This window comes from Oncorhynchus tshawytscha, linkage group LG32 (assembly GCF_018296145.1).
Source record: "Oncorhynchus tshawytscha isolate Ot180627B linkage group LG32, Otsh_v2.0, whole genome shotgun sequence".
Lineage (NCBI taxonomy): Eukaryota > Metazoa > Chordata > Actinopteri > Salmoniformes > Salmonidae > Oncorhynchus > Oncorhynchus tshawytscha.
The window spans coordinates 9,107,029-9,129,648 of NC_056460.1; the positions used below are offsets into that span (position 1 = coordinate 9,107,029).

Genomic DNA, 22,620 nt, shown 5'->3' on the forward strand with positions numbered 1-22,620 from the left:
CACTTAGAAAAACTACAACTTCTAGCTCTTTAAAAAAAAAAAAACAGCCTGAAACTCTTTCTAAAGACTGTTGACATCTAGTATTCCACTTAAAAAGGAAAAAGGTTAAAAAAGTATGCCTTTTCCACTTATCTCTTCATTCAATAGACTTTTAATATGACTTTGGGCTATGCTTTCATCGTTTTATGCATGCATGACTGTCCCCGATCAAACAATGAATAAGCTCCATTGTTCCATCTCAAAAACTCAATAACCTATAGAAAAAAATGAATGACAAGTTTAAACAAGTTTAAGCTTATAAAGAAGAAACGATCTGAGCGGGATGAAAAAAAACCTGACCCTCCATGCAAGGTTAAAAAACAAATGGCCACTGCCAAGGCTTTCAACAAATGTATCTTTTGCCATAATTTGTCCGGTTGTAGTATGTGATTTCGTACTATAACCCAACAGTGGGTTTAGCTGGTTTTAACCGAGGTGGCGATGGGGGGGAGGGGGGGTATGCCAATAGGGGGTGTTACCATCATATGTCACAGTGTTTTATGAGCGCTACTTCCCCATCTCTATTTTTTTGCTCTTATTTTCTCCCTTTCTCTCTATATCTCTCCATCTCTCCAACTGTTCTCCCAAGGTAGTGTAAACCCCCGGTCAGAATCTCTCTCCATCCCCTCTCTCTCACTCTCCATCCCCTCTCTCACTCTCCACCCCCTCTCTCGCTCTCCATCCCCTCTCTCTCTCCCTCACTCTCCATCCCCTCTCTCTCATGCTCCATCCCCTCTCTCTACTTTACTTTCCTCCAATGTCTCCCTGTCTCTCTCCCAGGGCAACGTAGTGCCCTGTCACATTAACACACAGTGACGTCCGGGGTCTTGCCTCGTAGTGGAAAAAGGCCCCCTGAAGCCCTATGTCTCAGTTGTCCACAAAGCCACTAAGCCCATTGAAGTAATGGCAGTCGGCAAAGCTAATGCAGGCTGAGGAACAGAGATGTTTACATAACGGAGTCATTAAGACTAGAGGAGGTGCCGTACTTGACTATAGGCATTAGGGACTTATTTTAAGGATATACATGTGTGTCCTGTTGGTCCTGTATGGCTCAGTTGGTAGAGCGTGGCACTTGCAATGGCAGGGTTGTGGGTTCGATTCCCATGGGGGACCAATACAAACAAATAAGAAAATGTGTGTACTGTAAGTTGCTCTGGATGAGCGTGTCTGCTAAACTCCTCAAATGTCAACCTTGCCATGGGATGTACAGGGTTAACATTGTAAGGCCTTTTCCCAGTACATGCACAGTGATATGTTTCAGGGAACAGTACACTGTCAGCCCACAGGGGACATTGAGTGTGTGTGTGTGTGTGGGTGCGTACCCACACGTGTGTCTGAATGTAAAGACATTGACAGAGGTAGTTGTGCATCGTGCCAGGCTCCCATAGCTGCAGCCCTCGCTTGACTTACAGCAGCCTTAGTCGTTCTGCTCACACAGTGTGTGGCTGGGACTGGAGCTTTAGGTCGTCCTTGTCATTGACAGCATAGAAAGTCATGTTGACATGCATTTACTGCCACATTACCCTTCCCAGGGACTGCAGATGCAAATAACAGGTCGCTTTGTGTATAACGTACACGTTTTACATGGACCTTTCAAATAGATGAAAATATCAAATATATACTCTTCCTGATCTTGCTGAACCTATTATTTCCCCTTTTCCATTAACATCCATTCAGTGCACGCCAAACCCGTTACCCTTTCATATATTTTTATGCAATTTGGTCCCTATTCATACATTGTTTTCATCTGTGCCTATTTCTGGCCATAATTGGGCTGTCTTCCCAAGCGCTGACTGGCTGTTTTGTGAGTAGGAGTGGGCTTCAAGGCTCCACTCGGGTTTCAGAGTCTGACATCATGCACAACAGCATACAAGACATGGTGCAGAAATGACCCAACTGCTGGTGAAAGACATAGGGTGAAAAACAGAGGGAGAGGAAAGGAGTGTGTGTCTGTGTGTGTGTGTGTGTGAGAGAGAGAGAGAGAGAAAAACAGAGAGAGAGAGGGAGAGTGAGGAGGAGAGTGCTGATCCGAACTGAGCAGCGCAACTTCAGAGAGGCAGAAATCAAAGAATGGGTTTTGAGAGGATTTGCTAAAGGAGTGGGGGAAAGGGGGGGGGGTGCAGAGAGGAGGACGGAGGGAGGAAGAGGAAGGGTGGGGAAGCTTTAATTAAAGCCGCGCAGTGGAGCCAGATAGATACAGCTAGTACTCTACACGAGCTCTCTGTCGTCTTTTTCTCTCATCCCTTCTTCTTCGGTGTGCGCTTTGAAAGAGAGGCAGACACAGAGGAGGAGTGACAGAAGTTGTCTGCTCCAATAGACTGAGAGCTTATCTCCCTCCATCTTTCTCTCCCTCTCTCTTTCTCTTTCCCCCTCCGCAGCTTGGATTTTGGAATACCTTCTTGCCTCGCGAATAGTGAATATCCCCAAACGAAAACCATCAGGGCGTTATTGGCGTTTCGGAGAGACTGAACTAATGAAGGTTAAAGGGGGTTCTGAAAGAGGGGAACTGAGAAAGGAACCGTCAGGTTTTACACTAACAGTTGTGTGTCTTCGGCCTTTGTGTATCTCACAGCTATAGGCCTGGCAAACGCAGCTGTTCTTTGAAAACATTTGCATGCATTTCTGCTTGTTTTCATGTCATCGGCATTACACTCTTAGAAAAAAGGGTTCCAAAGGGGTTTCCCATAGGAGACGTACTCTTTCACCGCACTATGACATCACTTACTGTGCTGTATTGTTTTATGTACACCACCTCTACAATTACTGCTACTTCCTGAATCAATGCTTATTTACCTTATTCTGATTGGCTCAAAGCACACATGCCCACTGTCCTGATCCAGTGTCGCAAGAAAACCTGCAACCCTAGAGAAAGCTGGCTTCCTGTCCACATTTTGCAATCAATCCTTTTTTTCCACTCTGTCAACTAACGAGTAGAAATCCCCCATGATGGCTATGATAATTAAACTGCATCTAATTACATCTAATCTAATTCCAGTTTGGAAATGGAGATGGGATCGAGAGGAGATTGCAGGCTTTATCCATTCGTCACAAACTGGTTCGATATACATTGTTTCCACATAACTTTACCTCTGCTAGGTAAAGCCCCGCCTTATCTCAGCTCACTGGTCACCATAGCAGCACCCACCCGTAGCACGCGGTCCAGCAGGTATACCTCACTGGTCACCGTAGCAGCACCCACCCGTAGCACGTGGTCCAGCAGGTATCTCTCACTGGTCACCCCCAAAGCCAATTCTTCCTTTGGACGCCCCTCCTTCCAGTTCTCTGCTGCCAATAACTGGAACGAACAGCAAAAAATCTCTGAAGCTGGAGACTCATACAGTGCCTTGCGAAAGTATTCGGCCCCCTTGAACTTTGCGACCTTTTGCCACATTTCAGGCTTCAAACATAAAGATATAAAACTGTATTTTTTTGTGAAGAATCAACAACAAGTGGGACACAATCATGAAGTGGAACAACATTTATTGGTAGAGACATACCCCAAGCGACTTACAGCTGTAATCGCAGCAAAAGGTGGCGCTGCAAAGTATTAACTTAAGGGGGCTGAATAATTTTGCACGCCCAATTTTTCAGTTTTTGATTTGTTAAAAAAGTTTGAAATATCCAATAAATGTCATTCCACTTCATGATTGTGTCCCACTTGTTGTTGATTCTTCACAAAAAATACAGTTTTATATCTTTATGTTATGTGCCCAGCGGGTAAGCAGACTTCTAGGATTAGAGCAATCTCAGCAAATCCTGACCTTAACCTGTTAGTGCTGGAACATCCAAAACTGACCTTAGATCAGTGCTTTGCTGTAAACAGCAAGGACGTTATAATATATAACATATACTATTGTGTTCAGGGGAAAGAAATTCATCAATAGTTGATTTTCTAGATAGGTCCACTGACAGTGTGCACGCTTACTGTGTGACTGTGTGTGCACGAGAGGGAATGGATATACTGGCAAACAGACTACCAGGGCTCAACTCTATAGAGAGAAACAGGGAGGGGGGAGAGGAGAGGTGGCGAGGAAGAGAGGGAGAAAGGTGGATCCCATACCTTCAAAATATATGTACCAGGCTGTAAGGATTTGTTGGAAACACACACACACACACAGGCAAACCTACCTATTGGGAGTACATGAGTGTATGATGAGTGTGAATGCATTTGTCCATGTCTGTGTCTGTGTCAGAACGTATACATGTGGTACGTTCAGGGATGTGTGTTGGTCTGCTCCAGTTCGTCTCCCTGTAAGTGTCAACTATGTCATCTCTAGCCAAGCCTGACATGTATTTCACCACATGAATATGCACACAGCCTGTGGCCAATCTCACTAACACCACATCCTGTTGCCTGCTCCCTAACAGCACACCCCACAGCTCGATCTGAGCCACTGCCGGGTGAGTCGCATTGGGAGCCTGGCTACGATTGCACACACACAGCAAACTAGTGCAAGTGTAACTACAGTACAGTATACTCCACTATATTCTATTTACTGTGTATCTTTTTTTCATGCCAGCGGGGGAGACAGAGGGACTTCACAATGAACAACTCCTGGTGCGCAATTATGTGTTATAGGATGATGTGGACACAGAGTCAGAGTTTCTGTTGTGCTTGCTTGTGTATAATAAAGGCCTATGGGTGTTTATAGTCTGTCCAAGAAAAAGCAACCTGACCCTCTAGCAACCAATTCTGCACGACACAACCGAAATGACCAGCCTTTTCAGCCCATGGTTTTACAACCCGCCACCACCGGGCTGTGCCTCCATTGTCCCCCACATAGAGGCTTTTCACAGCGTTGCACAATGGGCCACGTTCGCAACACTGCACTAAGATGATGCTGCGTTCAACAGCTCACCGAGTGCTCAAGGGTCCTTTGGCTCTGACACAACATAAAAAGAGTGGGAAACGGAGGGGGAGTGCTTCTTAGCATCCCACTGAAGTGGAGGAGGGGAAAGGGGTGGAGATGAGAGGGGCGGAGAGGAGAGGGGTGCTGGTGTGAAGTAAACAGTGGGTCTGTCCATTAAGAGAGGAACACACACAGAGAAGTGAGGACTGTTAGCGCCAGGGACCATGTCCTTCCATTAAGGGTGTGTTGTTGAACAGTGGCACTGGGTTGTTATGCCCTGAGGTGTGTGGGTGTGTGTGTGTGGGTGGGTGTGCGTCCATAACAGTAGGACTGTGACGTTGTGAATTGAGGGGTGTGTAGTTGGACTGTTAACACGTTAGAGGTTTAAAAGGGACAGATTTCAGTGGGAGGCCAAAACCATGAAAGGTAAACACACACACACACACACACTGGCCAAGTCAACACAGTCCTGCCTCTATATCTTAGCAGGTATTGTAGAGGTGACCTACTCTAGCTGAGAAAAACAGAGTTGGCATTCTGTCTAAAACACAGTTTGTGACCGAAATAAAAGCAGACAGAAGTTTTCTCCTGCTGCGAGTTAGCCTCTCCCATACTGAGGGGGGGTATTGGCTAGTCAAAACTCACACGCACACACCCACGCACGCACACACACACACACCTAAATATTCAGGGCAATATGGTGGTTGAAGCTGGGGAAGAGTAGTTGTGTTACACTGATGTACGCCGTGCCATCCCACGCTAGCTGGAGCACCCCGACACACTGTGACCTGGAACCAGCCAAGGGAAAGAACAGACGGTCCTGTTAGCTCACCCACGACTGAATCTTCAAATCAGATGATTTGACTGAATCTGACATTTATTTTCACCTCAGATTTAAGTTTAAGGAGAATGTAGAGTTATTCACAAGACGAGGACAACAATCGATTAAGAAATCCCTTTGAAGAATGTATTCGAGAATGTATTGATTCACACAGTGCACGGTCAATTAGACTCCTAATTTGAACAGAATTTAGATAGTTGCTATTCATACTTTTTCACTTGGTTTTATCCATCTTCTGGAGAGAGATAACATATATTTACTGTGGTAACAGTACTGTTTGCTTTACGGATAAACAACTGTTTCTATCCTATGTTAATTCATACAGTTGAAGTTGGAAGTTTACATACACCTTAGCCAAATACATTTAAACTCAGTTTTTCACAATTCTTGATATTTAGAATAATAGTAGAGAGAATGGTTTATTTCAGCTTTTACATTCTCAGTGGGTCAGAATTTTACATACACTCAATTAGTATTTGGTAGCATTGCCTTTCAATTGTTTAACTTGGGTCAAACGTTTCAGGTAGCCTTCCACAAGCTTCCCACAATAAGTTGGGTGAATTTTGGCCCATTCCTCCTGACAGGGCTGGTGTAACTGAGTCAGGTTTGTAGGCCTCCTTGCTCGCACACGCTTTTTAAGTTCTGCACACAAATGTTCTATAGGATTGAGGTCAGGGCTTTGTGATGGCCACTCCAATACCTTGAATTTGTTGTACTTAAGCCATTTTGCCACAACTTTGCTTGCAAGTATGCTTGGGGTCATTGTCCATTTGGAAGACCCATTTGCGTTTAAGCTTTAACTTCCTAACTGATGTCTTGAGATGTTGCTTCAATATATCCACATCATTTTCCTTCCTCATGATGCCATGTATTTTGTGAAGTGCACCAGTCCCTCCTGCAGCAAAGCACCCCTACAACATGGTGCTGCCACCCCCGTGCTTCACGGTTGGGATGGTGTTCTTCGACTTGCAAGGATCCCCCTTTTTCCTCCAAACATAACGATGGTCATTATGGCCAAACAGTTCTATTTTTGTTTCATCAGACCAGAGGACATTTCTCCAAAAAGTATGATCTTTGTCCCCCATGTGCAGTTGCAAACCGTAGTCTGGCTTTTTTATGGCGGTTTTGGAGCAGTGGCTTCTTCCTTGCTGGGCTGCCTTTCAGATTAGGTTGATATAGGACTCGTTTTACTGTGGATATAGATACTTTGTACATGTTTCCTCCAGCATCTTCACAAGGTCCTTTGCTGTTGTTCTGGGATTGATTTGCACTTTTCGCACCGAAGTACGTTCATCTCTAGGAGACAGAACGCGTCTCCTTCCTGAGCAGTATGATGGCTGCATGATCCCATGGTGTTTTTCTTGCGTGCTATTGTTTGTACAGATGAACTTGGTACCTTCAGGCCTTTGGAAATTGCTCCCAAGGGTGAACCAGACTTGTGGAGGTCTTGGCTGATTTCTTTTGATTTTCCAATGATGTCAAGGAAAGAGTTTGAAGGTAGGCCTTGAAATACATCCACAGGTACACCTCCAATTGACTCAAACGATGTCAATTAGCCTATCGGAAGCTTCCATGACATACTTTTCTGGAATGTTCCAAGCTGTTTAAAGGCACAGTCAACTTAGTGTATGTAAACTTCTGACCCACTGGAATTGTGATACAGTGAATTATATGTGAAATAATATGTCTGAAAAACAATTGTTGGAAAAATCACTTGTCATGCACAAAGTAGATGTCCTAACCGATTTGCCAAAACTATAGTTTGTTAACAAGAAATTTGTGGAGTGGTTGAAAAACGAGTTTTAATGACTCCAACCTAAGTGTATGTAAACTTCCGACTTCAACTGTATATATAATAATTAGGTGGGTGCTTATATGTGTCATATTTCACATGTGAATTGGAAAAAACATGTTTACATATCCCACTCCCCCTGAGACACCCTCAGAGAGTGAGGTCACAGCCAGGGATCAGCCATTATTAACGGGAGACCCTGGAGCAATTAAGGTGCCTTGCTCAAGGGCACATCGACAGATTTTTCACCTATTCGGGTCGGGGAATTGAACCAGTGACCTTTCGCTTACTGGCCCAACTGGCATTCTGTTCTGGGCAGAAGGGGGTACTTTCTGGGCAGAAGGGGGTACTTTAAACTCTCAGAGCCTTGTACGTGCCCTTTCTTGTTGTAGCACTAAGACAAAAACACTGCTTTTCTAGAGGCGTGCTGTGTTGGTATTGAGCTGTCAGCACATGGCAATATCCCTCGCAAACAAGGAAGCTCCATATGAAACACTAGGGTCCCCCTGGGAGAGCTCATGCTAATACTGATGTAATCTGTGATCACTGAGGATCAGCACAGAGACAATGGCTGACTGGCTCGATAGAGCTATAAGGAAGTAGACTGACCTCTCTATGGTACATGTCTCTAGATAGAGCTATTACAAGTAGATTGGCCTGTAGCTGGCTCAATAGAGCTACAGCAAGTATCAAATCAAATCAAATGTACTCATTAAAGCCCTTTTTACTTCCGCTGATGTCACAAAGTGCTTGTACAGAAGCCCAGCCTAAAACCCCAAACATCAAGCAATGCAGATTTAGAAGCACGGTGGCAAGGAAAAACTCCCTAGAAAGGCAGGAATCTAGGACGAAACCTAGAGAGGAACCAGGCTCTGAGGGGTGGCCAGTCCTCTTTTGGCAGCGCCAGGTGGAGATTATAAGAGTACACGGCCATTAAGGCCAGATTGTTCTTAAAGATGTTCATAGATGACCAACAGGGTCAAATAATAATCACAGTGGTTGTAGAGGGTGCAACAGGTCAGCACCTCAGGAGTAAATGTAAGTTGGCTTTTCATAGCTGAGCATTCTGAGGTCTAGACAGCAGGGGCGGTAGAGAGAAGGAGGGGGAAGAGAGTGAGGGAGAGGGAAAGAGAGGGGCGACAACAGCAGGTCCAGGACAAGGTACCACGTCCAGTGAACAGGTCAGGGTTCCGTAGCCACAGGCAAAACAGCAGAAACTGGATCAGCAGCAAGACCAGGTGGACTGGGGACAGCCAGGAGTCACCAGGCCAGGTAGTCCTTGAGGCATGGTCCTAGGGCTCAGTAGACTGGCTTGTAGCTGAATCCGGATACACTTAGAAAAAGGGTTCAAAAGGGGGTTTTCTGCTGTCCCCAAAGGAGAACCTTTTTTGACTCCAGGTAGAACTCTTTTGGGTTCCATGTAGAACCCTCTGTGGAAAGGGTTGTACATGGAACCAAACAGCTTTCTACCTGGAACCAAAAGGTTTCTACCAGGAACCGAATAGGTTTCTTCAAAGGGTTCTCCTATGGGTACAGCCAAAGAGCCCTTTAAGGTTCTAGATAGCAACTTTTTTTCCTAAGAGCGTAGAGCTATAACAACTGCACTGACATGCAGCTAGCTCTAAGAGCTATAGTAAGTGGAGTGGACTGACCTGTAGCTGACTCTGATGGAATTGACTGATTGTTGATGTCTCTCTGAGGATGCAGCAAGTACAGTGGATTGACTTGTAACTGACCCTAACAGCATGTCGATGGCCTATAGTTGACTGTTGAGCTAATCTATTCAGACGGCCTAGACGGCATGTTCATGTTAATGATTTGACCTCTAATATGTGAGATAATTACCAGCAGCCTGTGTGGTCACATTGTGCCTTTGGGCGATTCCACGCGAGCAAAAAATATTTTCTATATCTCAGATTGTTCCGGCTATTCTCACATAGAAACTTCATTGGAAGTAATGTTAGAAAAGTTTTTAAAAAATTGTTTCACAAACCATTTTTGAGAAAATCGTGATGAAAGTGGCTTTTTTTAGGCCCCTTTTTTGATCTGCCTCCTGTAAGACCCTATGATCTGTGAACCGTACATGATACAGACAACATGGTGTCGTTGTACACTTTTATAGCTCTATCATAAGGAGTATGTCTAGATTCTAAAAACAATGACTTATTCATTTATTCAATATTAGACATATTGTTTAGAACACGACTCTCTACAAGAACATACCATTTCCATAGTGGGCTCTCTACTAATTCTAAAGGTATGATCAATTTTATGAGCACTACCGACACAGTGAATGGGAAAATGGATTCAAAAGGAAACTTGACTGGCTGACTGACGAATCCTAAAGGAGGGCTGTGATTGGTTAATTACCTATCATTTCAATTTCTATGGATACAACTGGTCATATCATTAAAAGTACCAGAGGGCCATGCTGGAAATTTGAAATTAGTATATTGTTACAAACAATATGTCTAAAACTAAGCTAAATCAAAAAGGCTTTGAGATATTCATATTTTTTTTATGTTGAATAAAGAAATGTATTTCAGAATCTAGACATACTCCTTATAGGTCTAAAAAGGCCCAAAATGTAATTACCAATTTCATCATGACTTTCTCCAAAATGGTTTGTGATACAAATGTAAAAACCATGTTTAACATCCTTCCTCCCTATGAAGTTTCTATGTGAGAATTGCCAGAACAATCTGAGATACCGTACCAAAAATATTTTCCGCTGCCGCTGGCCTGTAATCGCCACTTTACTAACTGATCCAGGGTCAGTGTGTGGTTTACTCTTAATACCACGGTTAACTGGTAGCCTACCCATTGACAGTCATATTCTATTTAACCACCAGACCGTTGAAATAAGCTTCTGGCTGGATCACAAATGCCTTTTGAATTGGCATTTTGTAATAAAAATAACCTAAATTACATTGTTATAACAACCCTTTTAACACAGCAGCCAATGAGATCAACTGGAGTGTTCCCATGTGCCAATAAGATCGCAGCAAGATGTTTCCGTGTCCAAATGGCCATCACGATCATTACGGCTCATCAGGAATCAATTGACAGCTAGGACAGTCGCCAAGGTAACCCGTCACACGGCGATGGGTTGACACGGCGATGTGTTAGGACCCCAAGGACACTATGTCACTCACTGTCACACAGGGGCCTCATCTGTCACTGTGGAGGGAGATAACTACGAGATTGCGTGGGGGGGAGAAAGTGAGAAAGGGAGAGAGAAGAGAGTAGAGAAAGAGACAGGCAATGAGACAGATCCTAGAGGAGAGTAGTGAGAGTCCAAAGAGAGGTAGGGAGAGAGGGAGTGAGAGAGGAAGAGATAGTAAGGAGAAAGGAGAAAGGAGAGTATGGGAGTATTTCTATTTCACCTTTATTTAACTAGGCAAGTCAGTTAAGAACAAATTCTTATTTTCAATGACGGCCTAGGAACAGTGGGTTAACTGCCTTGTTCAGGGGAGAAAGAGAGTATGGAGAGAGAGCGAAAGAGAGAGAGACGGTGAAGAGGAAAGTGAGAGAGAGACATAATAGGTTGCCATGGAAAGAAAAAATTGTGACCTTCTCCTACAGTTCTCCTGTAGAGGACGTAATCTGCTGTAATTACCTGTCAAGTCAATAGGATTGGAGTGTGATGGAGGAGAGGACTCACACCAGTTGATTACCATGACAATCACACCTCATACCCACTGATATGATGATAGTGCAGACAATAATATACAGCGACCTCTCTGTCTTAAAGGGAATGGTCTCAGATACGGTTAGTCATAGGGTTGTATGCCTCAAGGCAGTGGTGTAAAGTACTTAAGTAGAACTACTTTAAAGTACTACTTAAGTCTTTTTTTCCCCGGGTATCTGTACTTCACTTCACTATTTATATTTTTGCCAACTTCTACTTTTACTAAAGAAAATAATGTACTTTTTACATTTTCCCTGACACCCCCAAATTATTTTGACAGGAAAATGGTCCAATTCACACACTTAACTAGAAAACATCCCTGTTCATCTCTACTGCCTCTGATCTGTTAGACTCATTAAACACAAATGCTTTGTTTGTAAATTATGTGTGAGTGTTGGAGTGTGCCCCTGTCTATCCATCAATCACAAAATCATTTTAAAAAATGGTGGTTTGTTTAATATAAGGAATTTTAAATGATTTCTACTTTTACGTTTGATACTTAAGTACATTTGAGCAATTGCATGTACTTTTGATACTTAAGTATATTTATAACCAAATACTTTTAGACTTTTACTCAAGTAGTCTTTTACTGGGTGACTTTCACTTTTACTTGAGTCATTTTCTATGAAGTTATCTTGATTTGAGTACTTTTTCCACCACTGTCACAAGGCAGTATTTGAGCTATTAGTTATTTTTACCCTTCCAATTGGTTGGTTGATATATAGGTTGGGGTAGGCAGCTCACTCCAGATGATTATCACGACAATCAAACCTCATACCTACTGACATTATGATGGAGGAGAATATACTGTGATCTCTCTGCCTTAAAGGGAATGGTCCAGTGCTGTATCTGAGCTATGATTTTCTTTCACTTTTCAGTGACCCTCCCTTTATGGTTTTCAAAGTGACAGTCTGGTATCCAGGAAACAGTTCAATGGTCATTTTAGTTTATATATATAAAACATTAGGAACACAGGCTCTTTCCATGACAAAAACTGACCATGTGACTCACCCTTTAGTGATGTCACTTGTTAAATCCACTTCCATCAGTTGTCGTAACGTTGTATTGATTCATGTGACATCTGCTGATCATCGAATGATTAACGGTTTATAAATACGGGATTAAATGAATCAGGTAATTATTAACTCATTAACCTGGGGCACCATGGGGAAGTTTTGGCTCTATTGCGTTTCTATTTCCCAAATTAACTCAAAGAATATCAGAATTTCCATTTTACAGCAGTCGCTTAATTAATCAATTTCCTCTACAGTCTCATTCTGAACATCGCATAATCTGCACAAACCCGAGTCTCACTAAATAAGTCCCTACCACACCAATTGAGTTGATTATTTATTTACTAACAAGCTAAAAGGATAATATAAGATACACAAACACACAGTCTAGGCTATTAGAACTTAGTATAATGAAACAGGTCCCTAGCGGGCCGACACAGTATGACACGTTACACAAAATGGGGGTTTCAAAAGAGAGAGAAAGAGAGAGAGTGCACGAGACTATGCTTATTTTAACCCTAACCTTGCCCCGAACTGCCGCTCTTATGGGTCAGAATATAATGATGTAATTACGTGTTGAAGGTCTCCGATGAGGTGTTTCGTCGTGGACCGAGTTCCGACTTCTCTGATGACGGCACGTCTGTTTAATCAGCTTCTTGCTTCTTGCTATGCCACACCTGTCAGGTGAATAGATTATCCCCAACAGGGATGTAAACAAATGTGTGCACAACATTTGAGAGAAATTAGCTTTTTGTGCGCATGGAATTTTTCTGGGATGTTTTACATCAGCTCATGAAACATGGGACCAACATGTTTATTTTTTAGTTCAGTGTATATAGTTCCAATGGTCAAGTTAGTTAAAGCATGGTGGATGTGTAGTACATGGGGATGTGTGAAACTTACTCCTCAACCTGAAGTTTCCCAACTTTCACCAGTGAATAGCTAGCTTTTTGTGTTGCGCCGACTGGTAAGTCAAGGTGGTCACGTGTGCTAGCATCCACCATAGTGTGCTAGCAAGGCAGAGGTCCTTGGTGTGAGCTGAATCAGGAGGCGGTACTTGCACACTTGTAACTGTAACGGTTTTCTAGTGGTGATGAAAGAGAGTCGGACCAAACTGCAGCGTGTCGATTGCGATCCATGTTTAATATAACAAAAAAAACACGAACTTACAAAAAACAATAAACGAAACCGAAACAGCCTATCTGGTGCAAACTAACAACGAGTACACATAGGACACTAAGGACAATCACCCACGACAAACTCAAAGAATATGGCTGCCTAAATATGGTTCCCAATCAGAGACAACGATAAGCACCTGCCTCTGATTGAGAACCACTCCAGACAGCCATAGACCTTGCTAGACAACCCACTAAGCTACAATCCCAATACCACCACCAAAACCCCAAGACAAACACACCACAATTACAAAAACCCCATGCCACACCCTGGCCTGACCAAATACATAAAGATAAACACAAAATACTTTGACCAGGGCGTGACAGAACCCCCTAAGGTGCGGACTCCCGAACGCACCTCAAAACAATAGGGAGGGTCCGGGTGGGCGTCTGTCCATGGTGGCGGCTCCGGCGCGGGGCGTGGACCCCACTCCTTTAATGTCTTAGTCCCCTCTCCCTTCGTCCCTGGATAGTCCACCCTCGCCGCCGACCATGGCCTAGTAGTCCTCACCCAGAACCCCACTGGACTGAGGAACAGATCGGGACTGAAGGACAGCTCGGGACCGAGGCAGCTCGGGACTGAGGGGAAGCTCGGGAGTGAGAGAAAGCTCAGGAGTGAGAGAAAGCTCAGGAGTGAGAGAAAGCTCAGGAGTGAGAGAAAGCTCAGGAGTGAGAGGAAGCTCAGGAGTGAGAGGAAGCTCAGGAGTGAGAGGAAGCTCAGGAGTGAGAGGAAGCTCAGGAGTGAGAGGAAGCTCAGGCAGGTAGATAGATCTACCAGCTCCTGGCTGGCTGGTGGTTTCAGCAGATCCTGGCTGACTGGCAGATCCTGGCTGACTGGCAGATCTGGAAGAGTCTGGTTGACTGGCAGATCTGGAAGAGTCTGGTTGACTGGCAGATCTGGAAGAGTCTGGTTGACTGGCAGATCTGGAAGAGTCTGGTTGACTGGCAGATCTGGAAGAGTCTGGTTGACTGGCAGATCTGGAAGAGTCTGGTTGACTGGCAGATCTGGAAGAGTCTGGCTGACTGGCAGATCTGGAAGAGTCTGGCAGACTGGCGATGCTGGGCAGACCGGCGGCGCCGGGCAGACTGGCGGCGCCGGGCAGACTGGCGGCGCCGGGCAGACTGGCGACGCTGGGCAGACTGGCGACGCTGGGCAGACTGGCGGTGCTGGGCAGACTGGCGACGCTGGGCAGACTGACGACGCTGGGCAGACTGGCGGTGCTGGGCAGACTGGCGATGCTGGGCAGACTGGCGATGCTGGGCAGACTGGCGATGCTGGGCAGACTGGCGATGCTGGGCAGACTGATGGCGCTGGGCAGACTGGCGATGCTGGGCAGACTGGGGGGCACTGGCGGCGCTGGGCAGACTGGCGGCACTAGCTGCTCCATATAGGCTGACAGCTCTGGCGGCTTCTTACAGACTGACCGCTCTGGCGGCTCCGTGCTGACTGGCAGCTCCTTGCAGACTGGCAGCTCCTTGCAGACTGGCAGCTCCTTACAGACTGACAGCTCCGTGCAGACTGACAGCTCCGTGCAGACTGACAGCTCCGTGCAGACTGGCTGCTCCATGCAGACTGGCTGCTCCATGCAGACTGACAGCTCTGGCTGCTTCATGCAGACTGACAGCTCTGGCTGCTCCATGTAGACTGGCTGCTTCATGCAGACTGGCAGCTCGGGCTGCTTCATGTAGACTGACAGCTCTGGCTGCTCCATGCGGACTGACAGCTCTGGCTGCTCCATGTAGACTGACTGCTTCATGCAGACTGGCAGCTCGGGCTGCTTCCTGTAGACTGACAGCTCTGGCTCCTCCATGCAGACTGACAGCTCTGACTGCTCCATGCAGACTGACAGCTCTGGCTGCTTCATGCAGACTGGCAGCTCTGGCTGCTCTATGTAGACTGGCTGCTTCATGCAGACTGGCAGCTCGGGCTGCTTCCTGTAGACTGACAGCTCTGGCTGCTCCATGCGGACTGACAGCTCTGGCTGCTCCATGCGGACTGACAGCTCTGGCTGCTCCATGTAGACTGGCTGCTTCATGCAGACTGGCAGCTCGGGCTGCTTCATGTAGACTGACAGCTCTGGCTGCTCCATGTAGACTGGCTGCTTCATGCAGACTGGCAGCTCGGGCTGCTTCATGTAGACTGACAGCTCTGGCTGCTCCATGCAGACTGACAGCTCTGACTGCTCCATGCAGACTGACAGCTCTGACTGCTCCATGCAGACTGACAGCTCTGACTGCTCCATGCAGACTGACAGCTCTGGCTGCTTCATGCAGACTGGCAGCTCTGGCTGCTCTATGTAGACTGGCTGCTTCATGCAGACTGGCAGCTCGGGCTGCTTCCTGTAGACTGACAGCTCTGGCTGCTCCATGCGGACTGACAGCTCTGGCTGCTCCATGCAGACTGACAGCTCTGACTGCTCCATGCAGACTGACAGCTCTGGCTGCTTCATGCAGACTGGCAGCTCTGGCTGCGCTGAACAGGCGGGAGACTCCTGCAGCGCTGTGTCGGAGGAAGGCTCTGGCTGCGCTAAACAGGCGGAAGACTCCGGCAGCGCTGGAGATGAGGAAAGCTCTAACAGCGCTAGATAGGCGTGAGACTCCGGCAGCGCAGGAGAGGAGAAAGGCTCTGGCTGCGCTAAACAGGCGGGAGGCTCCGGCAGCGCTGTAGAGGAGGAAGGCTCTGGCTGCGCTGAACAGGCGGGAGGCTCCGGCAGCGCTGTAGAGGAGAAAGGCTCTGGCTGCGCTGAACAGGCGGGAGGCTCCGGCAGCGCTGTAGAGGAGGAAGGCTCTGGCTGCGTTAAACAGGCGGGAGACTCCAGCAGCGCAGGAGAGGAGAAAAGCGCTGGCTGCGCTGAACAGGCGAGGCACACTGAAGGCCTGGTGCGTGGTGCTGGAACTGGTGGTACTGGATCGAGGACACGCACAGGAAGCCTGGTGCGGGGAGCTGCTACCGGAGGGCTGGGGTGTGGAGGTGGTACTGGATAGACCGGACCGTGCAGGCGCACTGGAGCTCTTGAGCACCGAGCCTGCCCAACCTTACCTGGCTCGATGCCCACTCTAGCCCGGCCGATACGAGGAGCTGGAATATACCGAACCGGGCTGTGCACCCGCACTGGAGACACCGTGCGCTCCACAGCATAACACGGTGCCTGCCCGGTCTCTCCAGCCCCCCGGTAAGCACAGGGAGTTTGCGCAGGTCTCCTACCTGGCATAGCCATACTCCCTGTAAGCCCCCCCCCAAGAAATTTTTGGGGCTGACTCTCGGGCTTCCATCCGCTCTGCCGTGCTAGCTCCTCATAATGCCGCCTCTCTGCTTTTGCTGCCTCCAGCTCGGCTTTGGGACGACAATAATCTCCAGGCTCATTCCAGGGTCCTTTACCGTCCAATTCCTCCTCCCATGTCCATAACTCCAGGTGGTGCAACCTCTCCCACTGTAGCTGCTGCTGCTCCTGCTGCTGCTGCCTCTGTTGCCTCTTCTCCTGTTGCTCCTTTGGGCGGCTACACTCCCCTGGTTTAGCCCAGGGTCCTCTCCCGTCGAAGATCTCCTCCCATGACCAGAAATCCTTGGTGAGCATCTCCTTTTTCGGCTGCTCCTGCCTGTTGACACGCCGCTTGGTCCGTTGGTGGTGGGTGATTCTGTAACGGTTTTCTAGTGGTGATGAAAGAGAGTCGGACCAAACTGCAGCGTGTCGATTGCGATCCATGTTTAATATAACAAAAAACACGAACTTACAAAAAACAATAAACGAAACCGAAACAGCCTATCTGGTGCAAACTAACAACGAGTACACATAGGACACTAAGGACAATCACCCACGACAAACTCAAAGAATATGGCTGCCTAAATATGGTTCCCAATCAGAGACAACGATAAGCACCTGCCTCTGATTGAGAACCACTCCAGACAGCCATAGACCTTGCTAGACAACCCACTAAGCTACAATCCCAATACCACCACCAAAACCCCAAGACAAACACACCACAATTACAAAAACCCCATGCCACACCCTGGCCTGACCAAATACATAAAGATAAACACAAAATACTTTGACCAGGGCGTGACAGTAACACCAGGGTTGTGGGTTTGACTCCCTGCAAGGACCACATACTGTGAATACCAATAATATATTTTCTGTATTTCACTTGGGATAAACCCACCTGCTATATCATTATTAGTATACAAATATATTTTCCATATCTAAAGCCCTTTTAAATCCTTTAAAATAATTTTTGCACATTGTGTCAGTGAAAGTTTGCAGAAAAGGTATCTTATTCATCTTCAGAATATATGACTTATATTGTAATCGTGTAAATGGTATATCAGTCAGTCTGGCCCAATGTGTTGTCTGGCTGTGTTTTACAGTTGAAGTCGGAAGTTTACATACACCTTAGCCAAATACATTTAACTCAGTTTTTCACAATTCCTGACATTTAATCCGAATAAAAATGCACTATTTTAGGTCAGTTAGGATCACCACTTTATTTTAAGAACATGAAATGTCAGAATAATAGTAGAGAGAGTGATTTATTTCAGCTTTTATTTCTTTCATCACATTCCCAGTGGGTCAGAAGTTTACATACACTCAATTAGTATTTGGTAGCATTGCCTTTAAATCGTTTAACTTGGGTCAAACATCTCAGGTAGCCTTCCACAAGCTTCCCACAAAAAGCTGGGTGAATTTTGGCCAATTCCTCCTGACAGAGTTGGTTTGTAGGCCTCCTTGCTTGCACATGCTTTTTCAGTTCTGCCCACAAATGTTCTAAGGGATTGAGGTCAGGGCTTTGTGATGGCCACTCCAATACCCAGACTTTATTGTCCTTAGCCATTTTGCCACAACTTTGGAAGTATGCTTGGGGTCATTGTCTATTTGGAAGACCCATTTGCGACCAAGCTTTAACTTTCTGACTGATGTCTTGAGATGTTGCTTCAATATATCCACGTAATTTTCTGTCCTCATGATGCCATCTATTTTTTTTTATTTAACTTATTTTTTTTACCCCTTTTTCTCCCCAATTTCGTGGTATCCAATTCTTTTTAGTAGCTACTATCTTGTCTCATCGCTACAACTCCCGTACGGGCTCGGGAGAGACGAAGGTTGATGCGTCCTCCGATACACAACCCAACCCAGCCGCACTGCTTCTTAACACAGTACGCATCCAACCCAGAAGCCAGCCGCACCAAAGTGTCGGAGGAAACACCGTGCACCTGGCAACCTTGGTTAGCGTGCACTGCGCCCGGCCCGCCACAGGAGTCGCTGGTGCACGATGAGACAAGGATATCCCTACCGGCCAACCCCTCCCTAACCCGGCAAACGATATGCCAATTGTGCGTCGCCCCACGGACCTCCCGGTCGCGGCCGGTTACAACAGAGCCTGGGCGCGAACCCAGAGTCTCTGGTGGCACAGCTGGTGCTGCAGTACAGCGCCCTTAACCACTGCGCCACCTTGATGCCATCTATTTTGTGAAGTGCACCAGTCCCTCCTGCAGCAAAGCACTCCCACAACATGATGCTGCCACCCCCGTGCTTCACGGTTGGGATGGTGTTCTTCGGCTTGCAAGCCTCCCCCTTTTACCTCCAAACATAACAATGGTCATTATGGCCAAACAGTTCTATTTTTGTTTCATCAGACCAGAGGACATTTCTCCAAAAAGTATGATCTTTGTCCCCATGTGCAGTTGCAAACCGTAGTCTGGCTTTTTTATGGCGGTTTTGGAGCAGTGGCTTCTTCCTTGCTGAGCGGCCTTTCAGCATATGGGAATATAGGACTCCTTTTACTGTGGATATAGATACTTTTGTACCTGTTTCTTCCAGCATCTTTTTCCTTTGCTGTTGTTCTGGGATTGATTTGCACTTTTCGCACCAAAGTACGTTCATCTCTAGGAGACAGAACACGTCTCCTTCCTGAGCGGTTTGATGGCTGCGTGGTCCCATGGTGTTTATACTTGCGTACTATTGTTTGTACAGATGAACGTGGTACCTTCAGGCATTTGGAAATTGCTCCCAAGGATGAACCAGACTTGTGGATGTCTACAATTTATTTTCTGGGGTCTTGGCAGATTTCTTTTGATTCTCCCATGATGTCAAGCAAAGAGACACTGAGTTTGAAGGTAGGCATTGAAATACATCCACAGGTACACCTCCAATTGACTCAAATGATGTCAATTAGCCCATCAGAGGCTTCTAAAGCCATGACATAATTTTCAGGAATTTTCCAAGCTGTTTAAAGGCACAGTCAACTTAGTGTATGTAAACTTCTGACCCACTGGAATTGTGATACAGTGAATTATACATGAAATAATATGTCTGTAAACAATTGTTGGAAAAATGACTTGTGTCATGCACAAAGTAGATGTCCTAACCGACTTGCCAAAACTATAGTTTGTTGAAAAGAAATGTGTGGAGTGGTTGAAAAACGGGTTTTAATGACTCCAACCTAAGTGTATGTAAACCTCCGACTTCAACTAGAGCTGTTGTCTAAGTAGATTGGCTGCGTATAGATTGACTGTGTGTATGACCTTGGGTTGTCTAGCCAGCAGCCACCAAATAATCCTGTAAAGAGAAGTGGAACAATCAGAGCATAAAGAGGATAAAGAGCCTGACCTTACACACGCGCACGCACGCGGCGCACACACCGTGTCTGCACCCACGACCTCTCTGATTCACTAGGGTGAAATAAATACAGCAGTGGTTGCACGTAATTGCATCCACCGGAGTGCGGGGAATGTCAACATTAGTTCCACTTCATAGTTTCATAACTCAGGCCTTTGTGGCAGTGTGTACCATTAATAATTATACTCTAGGTGGTAGGAAGTCTGGGATTGAAAAAGGACATTAATTCATGTATTAGCCTAAGCTAGTCAGGCAAAGTATGCTGCTAGCACAGGAAGCTGTAGGGCAGTGAGAGAAGGATGCTTACTTAATGATGTGAATTGGAGACTGGGATCAGCTAAATAGTGAACGCTCCACGCTCTCTTGTTATTGGGCGTTTATCGATTGTTTACTACTCTACTCTACTACTTTACTACTCTCACTCTCTCTCTCACTCTCTCACTTTCACTCTCTCACTCTCTCACTCTCTCTGTCTCTGTGTGTGTAGTGATGGGGGGAGTGGAGTCTCGTGGGGTGCTCAGGAAGATCAGTGACATGCTGGAGGTGATCCTGAAGAGGATGGACAGCCTCTCCAAACTGGACAACAGCACCACCAGCGACACCCGCCGTCTGGATGAACTCAGCTCGGCCATCAACAGGTACGGTCTGGATGAACTCAGCTCGGCCATCAACAGGTACGGTCTGGATGGAGTGGTGGGCTTAGGACAGGCATCTTACCGTCCTTGTCTTCCCTTTTTCTCACACTCTTTTTCCTCCTCTCTTGTTGTTCTCTTCAGACCCTTCTCTTTCTCTCCTCGTTTGGCTGCCTTGTAGTCTGGTCTGCTCTCGGCAGCTTTACAAGGGCAGGGTTGTCTGACCTTGTCGCTCCCTTCTTCCAAGCACAGATCCACTTTCAGTCCCTCTGTTCCGCCAATGTCCAGTTTGACTGTCTGCGCTCTCCATTCAATCCCTTTTACTGCATTTCACATCCAACTTCTAAGGGTCAGGTTGAACTCTGTGGAAAGATACAGAAAGCTACACAGGCGAGAGCTACATGCATAGAGGACATTCGAACATGCTTTCATACTTGTATTCGTTTTTTCAAGAGGACAGTGACAGGACAGACAATGAAAAGAGGAATGACAGCTACTGTAGGAAGGCCAGGGGTAGGAATGGAACATGCAATAGGCTGAACCAAAGCTCGAACCCTGTTGCCGTGGGGCATACATGCACGTGGTCCAGGAGCTGAGAGCGTTACCGCTCGATCAGACTCCGGCACTAGAATCCCTCATTTCTATAGCCAACAGAATCAGAAACCTCGTTAAATAATGCCAGTTCAGCCCTGCATGTGAAAATGGGAGCGGAAGGTGTGATATATATTGACTGGCGCAGATGTGAACTTTTATCTGGTAATGTTCCACTCTTGCGTGAAGACTGTTTCACACTACCTACTAATTTGAGCCAGTTTGCTACAACAGGAAAATATTCATGCAGCAACAACAAATGTAATTTGTTATGTGGATTATAATTAACCCCCTAGAGTAGATTGACACGCCAGTGCATGAATTTACATTGCATAACAAAACAAATCCCCATCAAAATCTGTCAGTTTAAGCTGGAGATATGTTTTTTTGCATCGGACGTGTCTCAATCCACCGCATCCTCCAGTGTCTCACTTCCTCAACTGCGGTGAAAGGAGGCAGAGCTGTAGCGGTGCTAGTCAGACCGCGAGACATCCCCGAACATCTTCTCATGCAAACGTCTGTAGTGTCCGAACGGTTTCATCTACTGTTTAACCAACGGTTTAACCATTGAACCCCACAAGTGTCAAGAGACCCGTCTAAAGTTGATACCGTCGATGTGCTCACTTCTGTTTGGTAGCTTCCGAACCGTTTGAGCTACAAACGAATGGGAAAGGGGAGATTCTCACAAACACGATGGTGTTCTCCATTTTGCTCTAAGAACCCTAAAGTGTCACAGGACTCTTCTGAAGGTAACTGTTTTAAAAAACAAATGCAAATATGAAGGTAGTTTTGTGCCTACCACCCCCAAAAAAGAAGTTAAAATATGTGTAAAAAATAAATAAATATCTATATAAAGTACCAGTCAAAAGTTTGTATACACCTCATGATAGGGTTTTTCTTTATTTTTGCTATTTTCTACTTTGTAGAATAATAGTGAAGACATCAAAACTATGAAATAACACATTGAAGAATCTAAAATATATATTGATTTGTTTAACACGTTTTTGGTTGCTACATGATTCCATATGTGTTATTTTTAGATATAACATCATATTCATCTGTAAATGGCCAAATGAATCAGTCAGTTCATCAATTATGCATTCCCATCTACTGTACAGTCAATGCATCTTTAATTACTAGAGGTAGTGTGAGTACAGTTACTCTGCTTTCTTTATATGTCATTGGACCAGAACCCCTGAGTGGCCCCCAGGGAGAGTTTGGCCCCAGGCAAGGTGTCCCTATGGCCCCTCAGGCTTAGACCTCTGTGACTTGGTGATGTGCCCTCTAAAACACATGACCTACACCACCCTATGTATCCGTCACTATGGGACTGTGCTAACAGACATGAGTAAGAAAGGGAGAGAAAGAAAGTGAGAGGGGAAGGG

General features: G+C 46.0%; 1 protein-coding gene across 3 annotated transcripts in view; it reads left to right on the plus strand.

Moving 5' to 3' along the window:
• LOC112230118 (alpha-1,6-mannosylglycoprotein 6-beta-N-acetylglucosaminyltransferase B-like) overlaps positions 1–22,620 on the plus strand; it is a 165,401-nt gene that overhangs the window by 37,496 nt on the left and 105,285 nt on the right. For all 3 annotated transcript variants that reach the window (XM_042310817.1, XM_042310816.1, XM_042310818.1), the window contains exon 3: positions 20,500–20,650. In XM_042310817.1, coding sequence (XP_042166751.1) covers positions 20,500–20,650 — 151 coding nt within the window. The remainder of the gene's footprint in view (positions 1–20,499; positions 20,651–22,620) is intronic.